Raw genomic sequence first — 20,062 nt, forward strand, 5'->3', positions numbered from 1 at the left:
TGAGGCCTAAGGGCTCGAAGCTCAGGAACCCCAACCAATGTCAACCTTCTGACAGGTCATAAGACTATTTAAAGATTATTCTATATTAAATTTAATATTTTTTTTTTAAAAGTTAGGTTGTACTCAGCGAGTACAACCTCGAGGAAGTAATGAAATCCCAAGTTTCTACACTTCCTACCTTCAAGGTGTTTTCACTTGGGGCTCCCTGACGGAGATCCATGGGAATTGGTGTCTTGTGTAAATACGCAACATTTTCACTGATCTAAACAAAGCTTTTTCACACCTTTTTTGAAGTGGGGAGAATACAGACGTTTGGAGATTATCGGTGGACTGTTTCAGACAATTCTGCCAAACAATCCACAAATCTGGAGTGAACCTAACCTAAAAGCCCTTTTACATGGGCATATCATCGGCTGAACGCACATTTGTACAAACGCTTGCTCCTGATCATTGCCCGGTGTAAACACGACAGCGATCACGACAAATAACTAAACTGCCCATCTCATCATTTGTCGCAACACATCTCCACGTGTAAGCAGGGAATGTTCTGCCGACAATAAGCAAACTGGAGTCATACGATTGTAATATCGATCATTCAATCACGATAATTGTCCCATTTAAACGAACTAAACGATATATGCTATGATAGTCGATCGGCCCTCGTTACCGGGCAAGAAATCTGCCGGTGAGAAGGATCTTAAGATTCACGGTGTAACATTGTTGATGGAACAAAAGCCGGCCAAGTAGTTTAGCACCCCAGGCGCAATTATTTGCATTATAAGACGGTTCCACGGATTTACAAAGCTGATCACCAAAGATATGATTGCGGAGGTTTAGGTTCTGGCTTCTCTTGCAACCGAATACAGAAGCCACAACCACTAATGGCGTGTAGAAGACTTGCTAATCCCTGCTCTCTACATGGCTTGCCAATAGCAGTACTCAAGAAATAAACATCTCCTCCCTAAAATAAAATCAGCAGCAGCCTTATAGACCGGCAACAAACCGCAGAGCAGGAGTCCAACTCTAGATCTCTAAAATAACTGCTTTACAGGTCATTCTCACCCAAACCTGCAGAGATTTTCAGAAATCCCAGTGGTTCACATTAATACACCTTGATCTCTGCATTTTCTTACCTCCTTATTATAACTCAGTGGCCGTGCGTGTTGTATGGATAAGAAATGGTTTCATACAAGGTTATTGCGGTTTACTACGCTTCATTAAAAACCATCCACTATAGTATAATATAGACTTATAGTTCAGTATTTAAAACATAAATAAATCTACTGCTTGACCATATTGCTGGATCCACGGACATTTTCTTGCAGATAGAAAGTTGCAGCCAATTTGACATGGATGTAACGAAGGGTTAGGCGATGCCTATCTATATCGGCATAGATCTTTCGCCATCACCTTGGAAACCGTATGACTGGTTATCGCTTTATATAGAGTGTCACAGTTTGGACCACTGACTTAATACTGGAAATGTGTGAGCCAGAAAAACAGCAGTAGGGAGGGTGGAGGTGATACAAGTCCTCCATTAGACCTGACTGCTGGCAATATCAGCTCCAGGGATAATGGCCAACACATCTACTCGTATTAATAGAATCCGATATCCATTACACAGGTTGCCTACATACGATATCGCCATTTCCTCTGACAATCCAAATGAATACGCTCCCAAATATATTATTGATTATATGGTCAATGAAGAACATGCATAATGAAATATACTATAAATATATTATTGATAAAATTTATCAAATTACTCAGTCCACTGATTGTCCTAATATTTGAATAGAAACATAACCGAGCACGAACGTTCAGGACCATTTAAGATCACAATAAAAAGGTTGATCTCCTGTTCCCTAATCTTCAGTGCTCTTATATATTACAAACATAACATACTTATGATAAAATATAAAAATATTCCAGAGTGTATAATTATTGTAGCCCTAATGAAAATTAAAAAAAAAAAGAAATAAATAAATGTGACTATTGCAACGAAGCAATAAGTTATAGACATGCTGCACACTGACGGATGTAGGGGACTAAAATAAAAAAGCTGCACATACATATATATATATATATATCTTCCCAACGCCTAACTAGTGCGTCTCAGCTATCAGCTGCAATGGTAAACAAGATGTCCCCTGCTATTACTAGCACACAGGCACTGGAAACCGTACAAGTAGACAGCACTAACCTGCATGAAAGATCACAGAGCTTTTGCGGTATCCAGAAGGCAGCCGCAGATTTCGGAGCAGCCCGCTTGCAGTCAGCCGCACACGCATATTGGATAAGGAGAATTTGGGAGACCATAACATGTCTTCAGAAAAAGTGGGGATATATCCAGCAAGAAACTGCCTCCATGTACTAGCACGCTATATTTTTAGCTCACCACCAGTGATCCAGGGCCAAGTAGCAGAAGGAAGGCAGAAAAAAGCAATTCAAAAATGCAGCTCATTCCATCACCCTGACAGCCAGGCGCACACATCACAAATCCCAGAAAGCCGAAATCCACTATGCAAATCTGTCCAGCAGCACTCCCCCCAACCAGATGTTGCAGAAACAAAGCGTGCCCTTAGAATGAGCCCTCCTCCCTGAGCCTGTGAAGACAGGCAGCCACTGAATGACATCACACCATGTCCATGCAGAACAATCTATTATGCAGCGAGAAGGCTGGTTAACCCCTCCTGGTTGTCTGCGGTATACTATGGATTATATACACACAGTGGCAGAAATACTCATTCCTGCCCAGTGACCTGAATTCTGTCTGTCGCTATACAACGATGCGTCACCAAGACAATGGTGCTAAGGAAACAAGTGCACAGAGACTAACATTGGAGCAGCCTGTGAACACACAAGCTGCAGAAGAGGAAAAAATGACAGTTTTCCTCAACTCCGTCTCATCACCGCTCTGAGGTGTTCAGTGATGTGATTAAAGGTGGGAGGTGATGAAAGAGCAGCGCAGGATCGCCTCCCAACCATCGCTCACCCAGACAATATCTGTCATAATCCTGCGGGGTGCATTCATGTGATTCTCCACAGGAGAAGAGGAATCCAGAAAATGGTGGCACTGGTCCCTTGGGAAATATCTTTTACATATTCATGACCACGGTGGCGAGGCAAAGCAGAGAAAACAATGGATAGATTCCCTGCATTTTCTTGCATAGGAAAAAATATATATAATGTGACAAATTAGCAGTAAGGGGGGGGGGGTGTATATATATATATATATACATACACACACACACACATATATATACACACATATAGATATATACTATGTTCTTGTGTGTATCTATATACACACACACATACTACAAAACAAAGTACACACACACACACACAGCAAAAATCTATTTTGCCATTTGTCGGGTCTCTGGACCAATTCAGCGTATGCGCCGCGAGTGTTTTGTGCACACCTAACATATATAGCTATATACACATACATACACCTTTACATCTCCCTTACAGACAAGTGGTAACATACTCGAGTTCTGCATTAGCGGCAAATAGTTCCCTTAAATGAAATTTTGGCACAGAAATCAGGGACTGAAATTCATTTCCAGGATGGCCTTGGTCTGGAGCTGCTGTGTTTCTTTGAACACGTAAAACACAGTATTTGTTCTTACTGCGTACACTGATGTCTATGTATGTAATGTAGTCATGGAAAGTGTCGTATGAACACGGATGAGTAAACATCCACATCACACTGCATGTATACATCATAAAGTAGCCGCAGAAGTCTGAAGAAATGCTTAAATAGCAATACCATAAAATAGAATTAAAAGAGTCACTGTGGCCGTGTCAGCAATTCAGTAATTGATAAAGACAAGAAAATCAAATACCTCACGGGTAAATGCCCATAACCAGCTATCGGTAGTCGAAGACTAGGGCTCAACAATGATGCCAATGAGTCACAGTAAAATCACAGCACTACCAAGATTTGTTGCCCGACTTCAATGTTTCGGCCATCACAAAAGAAACGAATAGGTCATGAGCCATTTCTTAAATGCAGTAAGATTTAAAATAAAAAAAATTTAAAAAACAAAACAAAAAACGGCACCAAAAATGGCCCTTGTGAAAGCAACCTAAGCTAGTGTAATATGGGGGCATTTTATCATTAGTATTAATGCCACGATACTCCGATCGTGTACAGTGAGAGACTATATCCGATCACTGTGACCTGCTCGTTTGCGGCACAAAAATACACTGACAGTCGGCAGAAAATGGTCTCAATGGGTCTTTTCGGCCAAAAGAAATCTGCCTCAACTCCTTTAAGAATTTTGAGGCAGATTTTATACTGCCTGCCCTTTGTGCTGCATTTTTTGCCCGCGGCCATTGAATCTAATGCAAGGACCACGAGCAAAAAACGCAGGGAAAACCGCTCAGAAGCGAGCACTGTGGGTTTTTCTGCTTCCTATTGATTTCAAATGGCAGGTCAGAGGCGGAAACCACTGCAAGAAAGAATATGCCGCTTTTTTTCCCCGCAAGCAGCCAAGAGTCGCCTGAAACATCTGCCTCCCGTTGAAATTAACCAGGTGCGATTTCCAGCGCCGATTTTGTCACTGTTCCTGCATCAAAGTCAGCGACACAAAACTCACTGTGAACTGACAGCACAGACTCAATGGGCACTTCCGCAAATGCGAACAGCTACAGATGTGCGTCCGCATTTGCGGACAGTAAAAACCCTTACGTTCGTGTGCATAAGGCCTTACGGTCTATTGAGACGTTGCAGTCAAATCAAGCCAAAAATGCCATATGACCTCAATCTGTGAATAGACGGCAATTTACTAATAGGGAACAAATAGCTGTAGGTTACTGATGGGACTGTTGAGCCTTAGCTAGAAAATATAAAGTGCTTCAGCCCTGTGTGTGAACAGGTCAGCTAGAAAAGTTATACATTTATTCAGCCTATATTAGAAAATTGCAACTCAAGTATCTAATATAATCTTGTAGATTGACCAATGGTGGACCAGTGTTTTAATTCTGAATTAAACTTGGGTTAGAGATTTAAATGGCCTAATAGTAAAAATACAAAAATAAATTAAAAAAAGCCAAACTGAAACCATAGCTTTCCGTTTACATAACCATTGATTTCAATGGCAATGCTTCCGTTGCAAATGGTTTCCGTTTGTCTCCATTCCATAAGGTTTCGTTTTTTTTGTGAAAAAAATAGCGCGGTCGACTCGCTATTGATTGTGGACGAAGCCTAAACATGTGAAAACAGGCAGAGTGTTTATGTACTGAAAGACTGTTTGCATTCTTGTGCTGTCCATTTTCATTCCGCCATGGAGAATTAACCAAAAAGGAAAAAAGAAAAAAAGTTAACCAGTTAAAGCCTCAGATTTACAAATACACAGGGTGGGCCATTTATATGGATACACCTAAATAAAATGGGAATGGTTGGTGATATTAACTTCCTGTTTGTGGCACATTAGTATATGGGAGGGGGGAAACTTTTCAAGCTAGGTGTTGACCATGGCGGCCATTTTGTAGTCGGCCATTTTGTAGTCGGCCATTTTGTATCCAACTTTAGTTTTTTCAATTGGAAGAGGGTCATGTGACACATCAAACTTATCGTGAATTTCACAAGAAAAACAATGGTGTGCTTGGTTTTAACGTTACTTTATTCTTTCATGAGTTATTTACAAGTTTCTGACCACTTATAAAATGTGTTCAAAGTGCTGCCCATTGTGTTTGATTGTCAATGCAACCCTCTTCTCCCACTCTTCACGCACTGATAGCAACACCGCAGAAGAAATGCCTCCCGATCTGAGCCCCTTAGACTTCTATCTTTGGGGTCATCTGAAGGCAATTGTCTATGCTGTGAAGATACGAGATGTGCAGCAACTTAAACTACGGATACTGGAAGCCTGTGCTAGCATTTCTTCTGCGGTGTGCTATCAGTGTGTGAAGAGTGGGAGAAGAGGGTTGCATTGACAATCCAACACAATGGGCAGCACTTTGAACACATTTTATAAGTGGTCAGAAACTTGTAAATAACTCATGAAAGAATAAAGTAACGTTAAAACCAAGCACACCATTGTTTTTCTTGTGAAATTCACGATAAGTTTGATGTGTCACATGACCCTCTTCCCATTGAAAAAACTAAAGTTGGATACAAAATGGCCGACTTCAAAATGGCCGCCATGGTCAACACCAAGCTTGAAAAGTTTCCCCCCTCCCATATACTAATGTGCCACAAACAGGAAGTTAATATCACCAGCCATTCCCATTTTATTTAGGTGTATCCATATAAATGGCCCACCCTGTATATATACATATATAAAACTATCTGTATGAATGAAATAATACCTGCCACACTCACTGAACCGCACAAGATCTACAAAATCCTATTGACTCTACACAGCTCCCTGACGGGTGTATTCATGCTCCTACAAAGTAGTCACAATATAACAATTGCAGAACACATCACACCTAAATTGAAGCATGCTTGACCACACTGAAATGACAAGTTGTATGCGTTTCTGAAGTCAAGGCCTGATTTACTACTATAGGTAATGAGCACACACCCTACCACAATCATACCCTGACAGCAATTCTACGGAGAAACACAACACTATGGGAGGTGCAAACAGTGATTCACTAGTGGAATATAACCATGTTTACTACAGCTGCCTATCCTACAGCTAGCAAGAACTGACTTCTGGACCTCTTTTCTTCCCTCGTAGGCACGTATATAGACCGACAACTCAATATTAGGCCTTATTAGAAGACTGTATTTTACGTCCGTGTGCTGTCCGTTGAAATAACAGACAGCACACTGACTCAATGGGGCAATTCTCACATGCTTATTTATTCACGGAGCATGTGTCCGTTGCGTGAAACTCCCTGCATGTACTATTCTGGTCGGTTTTTGAGGACCATGTTGCCCATAGAGGTCTATGGGTGCGTGAAATAGACAGACCGCACACAAATGACATCGGTGTGCGGTCACGCATCTGTTGCTAAAGAAATGCTGAGGAAAAAAAATTATAAAACCAGTTCATGCTTGCAAAGGAGATACACGGATGAGAAAAACAGATGCCACATGGAAAGCACACGGATGCCACACAGACAGACATGAAAAAATGGTCCATTTTTAGCGGACGCAAAACTGACAAGCTCATGTGAAGAAGGCCTTAAAGGCAAACGGTCTCGTTGCTCTATGTGCAGGCAGTATAGTAGGCTTTGTTTACATCTGCATTCAGTAATTCTGTTGCTCAGCTCCATCATAGCAGCAGAACAATAAAAATACCATAAGCACCGGATCCGGTACACGACTGACACCATCAGGGCCCGATGGCACACATCGACTTTAACAGGTTCTGTCGCATTTACTTCCTGGAGTCTGTAGTTTTACCTAACGGAGCCTCCAACGCAGATGTGAATGAAACGGAGCAGACTGCAATAGTTTTGTGGGAAAAGATACAGTATAACTGGTAATTTATTCATTTAAATCTCTGCTAACTTCGGACTTTGTAATCCAGTGTGTGGTCTTATTCAATGATTGACAGCCTGTCCTCCGAGCACGCATACATAGACATCTGTCAATCACTGAGGAGGACTGCCTACTGGACTCATAATCCCATTCACGCCGTTTTTTCTGTTGGATCCGTACAGAAGAAAAAAATAAATAAAATTTAAAGTGGCATTCATCAAAAGATGTTGTACGGAAGGAGAATTTTCTTTTGTAGAAACATTGCTTTTAACAACTACATAACTGTACGGTGGCCTCCGTGCCATGTGCATGAGGCCTTGTGCTGAATCTTTTTCCACAAAACTAATTTATCTATCTGTTCTGTTTGTCAATTTGCCCACTACATATATATAAAAAAAAAAAAAAAAAAGGCATGTTCAACGCAACAGACTTTCTTTAAATATGACCCTTATTGAAATATTTGTTCAAAAATGGTTGATAGAAAACTATATAAATGAAGCTCAAAATTTGGAGCCGCTTTATTAAACCGAGACTACAACAATGACCAATTCTAATACACATTGATTACCCTTGTCAATTGCTTCTCAGTTATAATTACCTTACACCACCAGCAAAACTTACAGCCATCTTTTATGGCCCTGTAATTCTATGAATGCCGAAAGGAGATGAGCGGTCATTAGGCCCTCAGAACTGACAGCTCCTCACTAAGGCTGGGTTCACACGAGCATGTTACGTCCGTAATGGACGGAAAGTATTTCGGCCGCAAGTCCCGGACCGAACACAGTGCAGGGAGCCGGGCTCCTAGCATCATAGTTATGTACGATGCTAGAAGTCCCTGACTCTCCGTGGAACTACTGTCCTGTACTGAAAACATGATTACAGTACGGGACCGTTGTCCTGCAGCGAGGCAGGGACTCCTAGCGTCGTACATAACTATGATGCTAGGAGCCCAGCTCCCGGCAGTGTGTTCGGTCCGGGACTTGCGGCCGAAATACGTTCCGTCCATTACGGACGTAACATTCTCGTGTGAACCCAGCCTTCGTGTTCACAGAAAATAGGCTCAGTAACGTTGTCTATATTCTGGAGTCAGGTGGGCAACACACGATTTTCTTTAAGAGGCTCTGTCACCAGATTCTCAAATCCCTATCTCCTATTGCATGTGATCGGCGCTGCAATGTAGATAACAGTAACGTGTTTTTTTTTTTGTTTTTTTTTTAAACGATCATTTTTGGCCAAGTTATGAGCAATTTTATATTTATGCAAATTAGCCTTTCTAATGGGCAACTGGGCGTGTTTTCTCTTATTTCCAACTGGGCGTGTATTGTGTTTGTAACATCTGAGCGTGTTTACTTGTTTTACTAGCTGGGCGTTGTGAATAGAAGTGGATGATGCTGACATATGATGCGGACATCCACTTCTATTCACAACGCCCAGTTAGTAAAACAAGTAAACACGCCCAGTTGGAAATGAGAAAACACGCCCAGCTGTCCATTAGAAAGGCTCATTTGCATAAATATAAAATTGCTCATAACTTGGCCAAAAATGATTGTTTTTTTAAAAAAAAGTTACTGTTCTCTACATTGCAGCGCCGATCACATGCAATAGGAGACAGGGATTAGAGAATCTGGTGACAGAGCCTCTTTAAATGCTCCAGCTAGAAACCAGCCACTACCAAGAATAACAGATATTAAAGAGTTTTCTGACTGATGGAGACACAATAATCATACATTTAGAATTTGTGATGCAGTCAGAAAAATAAAGCTCAAAACGTTAGAGATTTGAATCACATTATAATTCTCAAATGAGTGGCTATACTTTTATACTTCTCTTAAGACAGACGATTAAAGGATCAAATTTCTCAATTTCGGCAATCGTTTTTGGGAGTTGGCTGCTAAAATTATGGTAATTGGTAGTTACCTGCCTAAGATGTCAATAAAAACTTAAGAATCGGGAATGCACAAGCTTCTACTGAGCTCAGATTTCCGGTTTTGAAAAGTTGAAACTATTTGACAAGATCATCTTATTAATGTCCATCTATGGCATGTGCTCTTATCCTTGCAGAGCGCTTGTAAAACCCTTAAAATGAAGCTTCCCCTTTGGAGAAACCTACAAGAATATATTCCTGGGATTCCATATACAGTAGATCCCTATTATTTTATGGTACATAACACATTCTACAAGGTAATCCAAAAGATGCCAGGTTTGCTGCTAGGTGTGAATTTAAAGGCTAATCATATATAAGAACGGTTACCTAAGCATTCACCCATTATATTCCAGTACAGATGCGTTAGTCACACTGAAGTTTGACATTTTATGTGAGCTGGTCTGCAGTCTAACAGGGAGCGCAGATCACAGCCGAAGATGCAGGGCGCTCAGCCGAGTGCTTCTGCACCTTCATTTCAGTGACAGTGGGGGGTCTCAGCACCAGGACCCCACCAATCCACACTGTGATAGGTCTCTATGACATATTAAAAAGTCTACTGAAAGTTCAGTTACTCTTTTATACAATTAGTCATGGTACCAATTCAATAAAATTTCACACCATCTGTAAAAACATGTTAAACGTATACTTTTTTTTTTTTTACATGGGAGTCTATAGGGGATAGCAACCATCAGAAGCCTCTATCACAGCCATCCAGTAAAAACATATCTGTTTAAAATAGGTTTTTATTTTTTACAGTGGTGTCTATGGCCGACAGATCGCCAACTACTGGCCAACGGATGCCTCTGATGGATGCCATCCAGAGCCCATAGACTTCCATGTTAAAAAAAAAGTATACATTTAACATAGTAATATGTATTTTTACTTTGTCTGATGTACACACTATTTTAATATGGGCGTTTGTAGGTAATAGATGGCGTCCATCAAAAGCATTAGCAGCCCCCTTGGACTCCCATGTGAAAAAACCCCCAAAAAAACATACGTTTAAACATATTATTTTTACAGGACATCCATGACATAAGCTTTCATAACATGGGCGTCTATGGGCGACAGATCGCATCTGTCGGAGGTATTTTATTTACTTATTTTTTTTTTTTTACATGTTTGTTTAACATCTCGTGCCATACATCTCGTGTTATGTTGGATTTAGAGAGAAAGTAAGGGAGAACATATCTGCAGGTTTGCCGAAAACAAACTGCCACCTTAAACATGTCTTTTTTTTTTTCCTGATAATATAAAAGTGCCAGTGGCGGACACAGACTGCAAAAGGCCCCTGTGCAGATAATGTGCCAGGGCCCCCCCCCCCCCCCACCCCGCAAACTTCTCATGGCCGACGGTCCGCTTTCAGCTGCATCGCTGGGTCTCCTAAGTGACCCAACAATGCAGCACTAGCAGCCGGGGCGTCACTAAGGCTGGGTTCACACACACACTATTTACGGACGTAATTTGGGCGTTTTAGCATTGAATTACATCCGAAAATGCGGCTCAAAAGCGTCGGAAAACATCTGCCCATTCATTTGAATGGGTCTTACGATGTTCTGTGCCGATGGTCATTTTTTTTTACGCGCCGCTGTCGAAAGGCGGCGCGTAAAAAACTGCCTGTCACTTCTTCAGATGTAAATGGAGCCGTTTTCCATGGACTCCATGGAAAACCAGCTTCAATTACTTCCGTAGTGGACGCAGCAAAAGACGCCTGCACATGCCATTACGGCTGAAATTACGGTGCTGTTTTCTCCTGAAAACAGCACAGTAATTTCAGCCGTAACAGACGCTGCCGTGTGAACATACCCTCAGGGCTTAAAATGTCCGGGAAATAGCCCCAATACATATGTGTCCGCCCCAAAAAAAAGTGTGTGTATAGGAGACAGCATAGCATATCTATAGCACTACGACCCTATAAACTATGGATAGGATTAGATACAGTGGCTGAGCAGACAGTATCACACATGATAGGATTAGATACAGTGGCTCAGAAGGCAGTATCACACATGATAGGATTAGATACACAGCTCAGCAGACAGTATCACACATGATAGGATTAGATACAGTGGCCCAGCAGACAGTATCACACATGATAGGATTAGATACAGTGGCTCAGCAGACAGTACCACACATGATAGGATTAGATACAGTGGCTCAGCAGACAGTACCACACATGATAGGATTAGATACAGTGGCTCAGCAGACAGTATCACACATGATAGGATTAGATACAGTGGCTCAGCAGACAGTACCACACATTATAGGATTAGATACAGTGGCTCAGCAGACAGTATCACACATGATAGGATTAGATACAGTGGCTCAGCAGACAGTATCACACATGATCGGATTAGATATAGGGCCCAGCACAGTATCATACATGATTGGATTAGATACACAGCTCAGCAGACTGTATCACACATGATAGGATTAGATACAGGGCCCAGCTCGCTGACATTGCGGCTCCAGCGCTGGACCCAGGAAAGGTAAGAATAATAATTTTGCTTCTTTATGTGTTACTGATTATTTTTGTGTGTTTGTGTTTTTTTTACAGGTTCGGTTGTTGGACTTCGGATACGAGGACTTCAATGACGGCGTTTTTTTTATTCTCAATAAAATGGTTAATGAGGGTTGTGTTTTTATTTCAATAAAAAAAATTTCTATGTGCTTGTATCTTTTTAAACTTTATTATCACCGCCTTAGTAATGGCCGCTGGCTGATTGACAACCTCCATTACTAAGGCGAGGCTTAATGTTAGCCGGTGCAGAGTCTACACTAACCCCCATTATTACCCCGGTACCCACCGCCACCAGGGGTACTGGGAAGAGCCGGGTACAAACCAGTACCCGACCAGCTGTAGTGACGGGCAGGCACCGGGGTGGCCGCAGGCTGGTAGTATTAGGCTGGGGAAGGCCAAAAACAGTGGCCCTTCCCACCCTTGTAATGCTGCCTGCTGCTGCTGTGTTGTATCTGGCTGGTTATGAAAATTGGGGGGGACCCGACATCGTTCTTTCCAATTATTTTTTAAATGACGTGGCGTCCCCCCCATTTTCATAACCAGCCAGATACAATAAAGCAGCAGCAGCCTAGCATCACCAGGGTAGGAAGGGCCACTGTATCTGGCCTTTCCCCTCCTGATAATACCAGCCTGCGGCCACCCCAGTGGCCGACCATCACTACAGATGGTCAGGTACTGGATCGTACCCGGCTCTTCCCAGCACCCCTGGTGGCGGTGGGTACCGGGGTAATAAAGGGGGTTAGTGTTAGCCTCTGCACCGGCTAACACTAAGCCATGCCTTAGCAATGGATGCTGTCAATCAGCCGGCGGCCATTACTAAGGCGGTAGTAATATAGTTTAAAAAAAACCACAAAGACATAGAAAAAATATTTTATTGAAATAAAAAAAAAAAACACAACCCTCATTAACCATTTTATTAATAAAAAAAAAAGCTGTCATCGAAGTAGTCCTGGAATCCGCCGTAGTCCAACGACCGAACCTGTAAGAAAACACACAAAAAATTATTAGTAACACATGTGTTAGGGTATGTGCACACACACTAATTACGTCCGGAATTGACGGACGTATTTCGGCCGCAAGTACCGGACCGAACACACTGCAGGGAGCCGGGCTCCTAGCATCATAGTTATGTACGACGCTAGGAGTCCCTGCCTCGCTGCCGGACAACTGTCCGGTACTGAAAACATGATTACAGTACAGGACAGTTGTCCCACAGCGAGGCAGGGACTCCTAGCGTCGTACATAAGTACGACGCTAGGAGCCCGGCTCCCTGCAGTGTGTTCGGTCCGGTACTTGCGGCCGAAATACATCCGTCACTTACGGACGTAATTAGTGTCTGTGCACATACCCTAAGGCTTAGATACAGGGCCCATGTGTGATACTGTCTGTGGGACCCTGTATCTAAGCCTACCACAAGGTAGGCTTAGATACAGGGTCCAGCAGACAGTAATCTTATACAGTATAAGATTACTGTGTGCTGGGGCCCTGTATCTAAACCTACAGTGTGGTAGGCTTAGATACAGGGCCCAGCAGACAGGATCACGCATGGGCCATGTATCTAAGCCTACCATGTGATTGGCTTAGATACAGGGCCCAGCAGACAGCATCACACAATCTGTGATCCTGTCTCATGGGCCCCCTAAGCCTGCTACATCGTAGGCTTAGGGGTTGTGCAGTCCCTAAACATTGATGGCCTATCCTCAGGATAGGCCATCAATAGCTGATGTGTCGCCCGGGACCCGCAAATCAGCTGTTTTGAAGGGGCCGCAGCACTCGTACGAGAGCTGCTTCCCCTTCATTTCACTACTCGCCCACACTGTGAATCGCCGAAACCGATTCACAGTGTGACCGGAATGAAGTGACAGGAATGAAGGGGAGCAGCTCTCGTACGAGTGCTGCGGCCCCTTCAAAACAGCTGATTGGCGGGTCCCAGGAGTCGGACCCCGCCAGTCAGGGCTATCTTACCTTCCTCTTCGGCCGCGGCGGGAGTTCTGTAGTCTCGATGCTGTGCGCGGCGGCATAGCGCTGTGACGTCATGCGCTGCGCACAGCGCCTGACGTCAGGACCTCCGCTGCGATCCGGAACCAGGAAGGTAAGTAAAGTATGTTACTATAGTAACAGGGGCCCGCGGCCCGAGTTACTATAGTAACTTTTTATTGATGTGGTGCGGGGGGCCGTGGGCGCCCCTGGCTTCGGGGCCCGGTCGCAATTGCGACCGCTGCGACCCCTATAGCTACGCCAGTGGTCCACGGGCCTCTGTCTCAGTCCTCAGCATCGCGCAGCTGAGAACTGAGTCGGCCAGCAGAGGAACGGGCCCCCTTCCCACGCGGGGCCCTTGTGCAGCTGCACCGGCTGCACATGCGGTATGTCCGCCCCTGAAAAGTGCTGACACTGACTTATTAGGCCTCCTGCACATGGCAGAAGAGAGATGTGGGGGAGGCGCACAGAGTACCAGTGATTCTATAATACAGAGCCGTAGGCAGTCCGTGTGCTCCAGACATGGTGCTCGGCTTTGTTGCCGTATTAAGACGATATTTCTCCTCTGAAATCATCAGATGGATTCACACAGAAGACAGAAGAAAAGCTGTGTTTACCTTCATATAAAAACCAATGCACACAGAGCTAAAGTAGAGCACTACCGATGTGAAGTCGATGGTTGCTGTACTACTGCTTCAGACAACGGGTAAGTATTTCGAAGCTGTAATAAGCCCTTTTGCATTAGACCTAAAGCTGAATTCGTAGCTCAGTAACACAGGACCATGTGGAACCATATATTTACTGTCAAAAACAAGTCCGGTTATGTGAAAGCAAAAATAACTTTCCAACACAAAAAAATTTCCAGGATAAAAGTGATGGAATATGAGCCCTAATTTAGCACCAATTATACAGTTCAAGAACAGTTTCATAGTAAGGAGAGAATTGTGAGCTTATGGGCGGCTAAGAGTATCAGTACGTCCCCATGCACACGACCGGAGATTTCATCCGTAATTATGGACCCATTCATAATTTCTATAGATGACGGACACCGTTCCGTATATATACAGGAAGGTGTCTGTGCCATAGAAACCTTACGTAAAAATAGGAAATGTCCTATTTTTTTTAAATTTACGGACCATACTTTATAATGGGAGCACAGTCCGCAAATGCGGACTGTCCACGGCCGGCCGTGCTCGTAATAACGGGCCGTGATTACGGGCACGGTCGGAAGTATGAGGCCTTATACAGTAAATGGTAGCTCAAATATATCTAAAATCCCTAGGATAACAAAGAAATGGAGGCTACATGCAAACCGTAGCTGGTTTCAATATATAATTTACATACTGCATCCGCAAAACTAGGAATTTAATCAGTCACTTTCACGCTTCAATAGAAAGTAGATGGATTGCAAAATAAAATATCAAAAGTGATTTGCACCAGTAGAGAGATGTGGTTAATGAACTGGTAGATGAGGTTTATGTGGGAACAGATAGGGTAGTAAGGTCGTGAGAAACCGCTGACTGAGCAGACCTGACTGGCATAGTAGTAATATAATAACCTTTATTTTTATAGCGCCAACAAATTCTGCAACACTTTACAATCAGTAGCTGATATTTAAGCAACCATTAAAATATTTCTGATTTTGGCAGATTCATATTATACATTCATATTACATACAACTATACAGATTTGAAACCTAATATGAAGTCACAGGCACAAGTCCCTCTCATGGTACTGTATACACGACGACTACAGCACAGTTACACTAAAGGAACGCCGCAGGAAGAAAACGAAATGGTAGACATTTATAAAAGGCCAGACTGAAAGGGAAACGGACCACATACAAAAGGCGATATTCCCACGTTGGGCAATGTTTCAGCAAATCTGAAGCAACTCATGTGTATGTGTAAGGCCTCATGCACACGACCGTAAAAACACCCGTTATTGCGGGTCGTTATTACGACCCGCAATAACGGGCTCATAGGCTTCTGTTAGCCACGGGTACCTTCCCGTTTGCTCACGGGAAGGTACCCGTGCCGTTAAAAAAGATAGAACATGCCCTATTTCATGCCGTAATAACGGCACGGGCATCCCATAGAAGTCTATGGGGCTCCCGTAATCATGGGTGGCTGCGTGTGTTCACCCGTGATTACGGGAGCGTTGCGAGGTGAGGCGAGGTCAGGGGACTACCCGGTCTGCAGGCCACAGCCCAGTGGCGTAACTACCGCCGGGACTACAATGAAAACTATGGCAGAGCGGGGAGGTATCTCCCCGCTCTGCCATAAACAAGACATGTATCCCCTATCCTGTAAAAAATAAAAATAAAAGACGTTCATACTTACCGACAACTCTCCAGTCCGGTCATCCGCCCGTTGCCTTGGTGACGCGTCCCTCTCGACATCCGGGCCGACGTCCTGGATGACGTTTCAGGCCATGTGACCGCTGCAGCCAATCACAGGTCAATCACAGGCTGCAGCGGTCACATGGACTGCCGCGTCATCCAGGGATGTCGGGCTGGATGTGAAGAGAGGGACGCGTCACCAAGACAACGGCCGGTAAGTATGAATTTCTTTAACTTTTATTACAGAAAAGGCTGTCCCTTCTCTCTATCCTGCACTGATAGAGAGAAGGGGCTGCCGATTAGTGCAGTGCTATTTTGCTGCCAAAAACGTGCTCGTAAATACGGGTGGAATACGTGTGACACCGGACCCATATTTACGAGCACGGGTTCGTAAATACTGGTGCAAAACGGGTGGAATACGTGTGACACCGGACCCGTATTTACGCCAGTATTTACGGGTGTGAAAAAATACGGTCGTGTGCATGAGGCCTAACATATGGATTTTGCGGCGGATATGAAGCGGATTTTACCATTTGCACTGCAAAACGTGAAATCCACTGTAGAGATAAACCAAATCAGCGACATAGATGATTTTGTAGATTTGAAAATCTAAAGCGTGACTTAAAACCCGTGCAGATTTTTTCAAACCCCATTCACATGTATTGTAGTGAAATTTGTTGCAGATTTTCGGGACAGAACCTTAGATTAAAATCTGCAACAAATCCACTGAATGAAGTCCTAATGGGGTTGTCTCAGCACAGACACTGGCAGCATTAAGAAAACACGCTGCCATCTCAACGTCTTCAGTAGTACAGTAGCAACTATGCCATGTAATAATGACTGTCAAAGGCCTTTTTTACCCATCAAATACAGAATATTGTAGGGTAATAAATAAATAAAACGACACAAGCTGAAAATAAAGACAATCTATATACATAAAATTATATTCCGTGAGGGGAAATTATTAAGGACTGGCGTTTCATACGCCAGTCTTTAGGCGCATCTCACTCCAGGACTCTGTAGGTAAAGAATATTTAGAGGCGCACGCCTCTTAATAAAGTAGGTTCATCTCTGGCAGTCCATGTGGCAGAAAGGCACAACTTTGCCAGCAACGAGCGGATGTAGATTTCCACTATAATTTTCGTCACTTTCAAGCATAAATGATAGTAAATTGTTGGGCTGCGAAAAGTGCTGCACATTTTATTAAGCCCTGCCCACTTGCCGAGTGGCATGAGCGTCCCAAACACCACAATAGTCAAATTATTTACGCAAATCGTGGCCTTTGCGGCTCTCCTACACCACAATACTGGCGTAGAACGATTGTTAAATTCCCCCCAATAGGTTATTTTTGTATAATTGCCAGGCAGCTTGACCCTATAAATAGATGAAAAACCATGGAAAGCCACCATCTCCGCTCATTGTAGCGGTAATTTATAAGACTATCAAATTAACCTCCCAAGGAACATAGTAAGTATATTGTACAGTAGGGATGCTATAACCTGTATACTATGAAAGCTCTGCTGCCAGGATCCAAGCTTTTTTGGGACTGTTGTGGAGTACAGTACTTGGGCATACAGTAATGTGAAAGGAACCATATGCAAACTCAAATCACTCAAAAGATGCCGAACTTCTAAATGTAATAAAATATGGAGGACATACAGCTCGTTGTCATTCGAGATACAAACCAGACCTTATTTAACATCCTATTGAACAATAGTTGTCTTTCTGACCTGAACCTGTGTGACAAATACAATGTGCTTCTCAATAAAACAAAAACAGTTGACATATTCATTAGTTCATAGAAGATGTAATTATATTTCTTCCCTTAGGGGGAAGAACACCGAGGTCCCAGAATGAGTTACACCGCATTTATTAAACGCCTACTTACAATGCAAGATCGAAAACACAAGACTGTAAAGGTTATTTAGATTAAATAAAGGGAAATATTTTTTTTATTAAACGTAATGAAGATTTCAAGATCTAGTAGCCTTAGGATTAAGAAACGCAAAGTAAATACACCAAAATAAACCTTAACAATTCCTTTCTTAAAGGCCATGTACACACCTTTGAAATCTTTTTTTATTTATTTTTACAATAAGAGTATCAGTGTGTTTTGTGCAACTTTCTAAATACTTCATTAAAAATTATTTTTACTCTGTATACAGAATACAAAGCAGCTGTATCTCAGAGCAGCTGTATCTAGCGCTGAAACCTGTATCAGTCAGGTCCGCGGGACTGACTGGTTCAGTGACAGTGGGTCCTGTGTGTCTCTTAGATGTGATAAATAACACTTAGATCCTGCGGGTCAGAGACGCGCAGGACCCGCTGACACTGTATCCGCCAGACTGACTAATTGAGATTTCAGTGCTAGATACAGCTGCTCTGTATACACGATAGAAAGCAGCTGTATCTCAAAAAGTAAAAAATTATTTTTAATAAAAAGTATATAGAGAGCTGCACAAAACACACTGATACATTGTTCTCCCTTCGCTTTGAACCTATTTGGTCTCATATTGCAATAAAAATGGAGAAATATAGAAATACTTCTTCATGTGTCTCTGGAGACTATCCATTTCCCCTTCCCCATCTCAGAAGCCTGTGCCTGGCTGAAAGACCGACAATTGGTTGGACCAACCACCCCCCCCCCCCCTCTTCCCCATTGCTCTGTCTGCAACAGGAGACAATCATCATAAAGACCACCCCCATAGCTAAGCACCGCCCCCCCAGCCAGACGAAAATGGAAGGGATCAGGAGAACATTAACTTTTGTTCTCTGCAAAGCTGTTCATTTCAGGAACATGCAGAAAATCCCACAGGCTGACAATGTGAGCAAGTTTATCCGCTGTTACAGTCATTTCTAGGTTTAGCGTTCCTTTAGAAAGGTACAGACCGCTCAACAAAAATGAAAATTTGAGTAAAAGATTAGCTAAAAAAAACAAACACATGTATTGTCACGGATTATGATTGAAAATCAATACAAAATGATCAATGTCTGGAGTGTATTCTGAATAAGCGGCAGTGGTGCGGCAAAAAGTTGTTGTTTTTTACCATGCTATTTATATCTTCCAATATTAAATATAAATGTTGGGAGAAAAAAAAAAAAAAAAGAAGATTTTAATTAATGTGGTGTACTATGAAAAATTTCTATAGCTATATATACACACACACACACACACACACACACACACGGGAAGAAAAAACATGTTGCAGTGTATACAACTACTATGTGTATATTTATATCCTTATATGTTCAATTATACAACTCATCAGTAAAGGAAGAGCTAGAATTATTCCACTGTATGAAACATTTACTGCCCAATTTAATAAATGGTGACTCAAACAGGTTCTTAGGTCTTTAGGCCAAGGTATTAGGAGTTTGTACGGCTTGCATAACATGGGGATTGCAAATGCGTGTCCCTGTAATAACATCCTTGTAGGAATTTGGCATGTAGAAATGAAAAACAAAAAGAAACGTGGGCATATACCCTTGGTACAGGGAAGGGTCAAGTGGACTGCAGTGCAAGCACAGGGATTCCTTGTCAAGACACTCCAAGAAAGTTACTTCATGGACTAGAAACAGTATGTTCAGTTGCAAATGCTTTGCTATTAAGATATGGTTAAAATGTTTGCTTGGCAGTAGGATGACCAGAAGCTCAGTGATAAGGCTGGGTTCACACAGAGATTTTTGCAGGAGGAAAAGCTGCCTCTAAATTCAGTTTGGAATGTTCACTGCATTTTTCGCCCGCGGCCATTGAGCGCCGCGGGCAAAAAACGGCGCTTAATACGCTTTCGCTGCCTCCCATTGATGTCAATTGGAGGTCAGAGACGTAAACGCCCGAAGATAGGGCATGTTGCT

The 20,062-nt window shown here is 42.8% G+C and overlaps 1 protein-coding gene across 7 annotated transcripts in view; it reads right to left on the minus strand.

The window, feature by feature from the left end:
* Nucleotides 1–20,062, minus strand: part of MTUS1 (microtubule associated scaffold protein 1) — a 193,253-nt gene that overhangs the window by 76,180 nt on the left and 97,011 nt on the right. Inside the window, exon 1 of one of the 7 annotated variants that reach the window (XM_075860139.1) lies at nucleotides 2,204–3,042. The exons of the other annotated variants lie outside the window; for them this stretch is intronic. Coding sequence (XP_075716254.1) covers nucleotides 2,204–2,324 — 121 coding nt within the window. The 5' untranslated portion in view covers nucleotides 2,325–3,042. Of the gene's footprint in view, nucleotides 1–2,203; nucleotides 3,043–20,062 lie in introns of those variants that run through there. 7 annotated transcript variants of the gene reach the window in all.

The sequence above is a fragment of the Rhinoderma darwinii genome, chromosome 1, assembly GCF_050947455.1.
Source record: "Rhinoderma darwinii isolate aRhiDar2 chromosome 1, aRhiDar2.hap1, whole genome shotgun sequence".
Taxonomy (NCBI): Eukaryota; Metazoa; Chordata; class Amphibia; order Anura; family Rhinodermatidae; genus Rhinoderma; species Rhinoderma darwinii.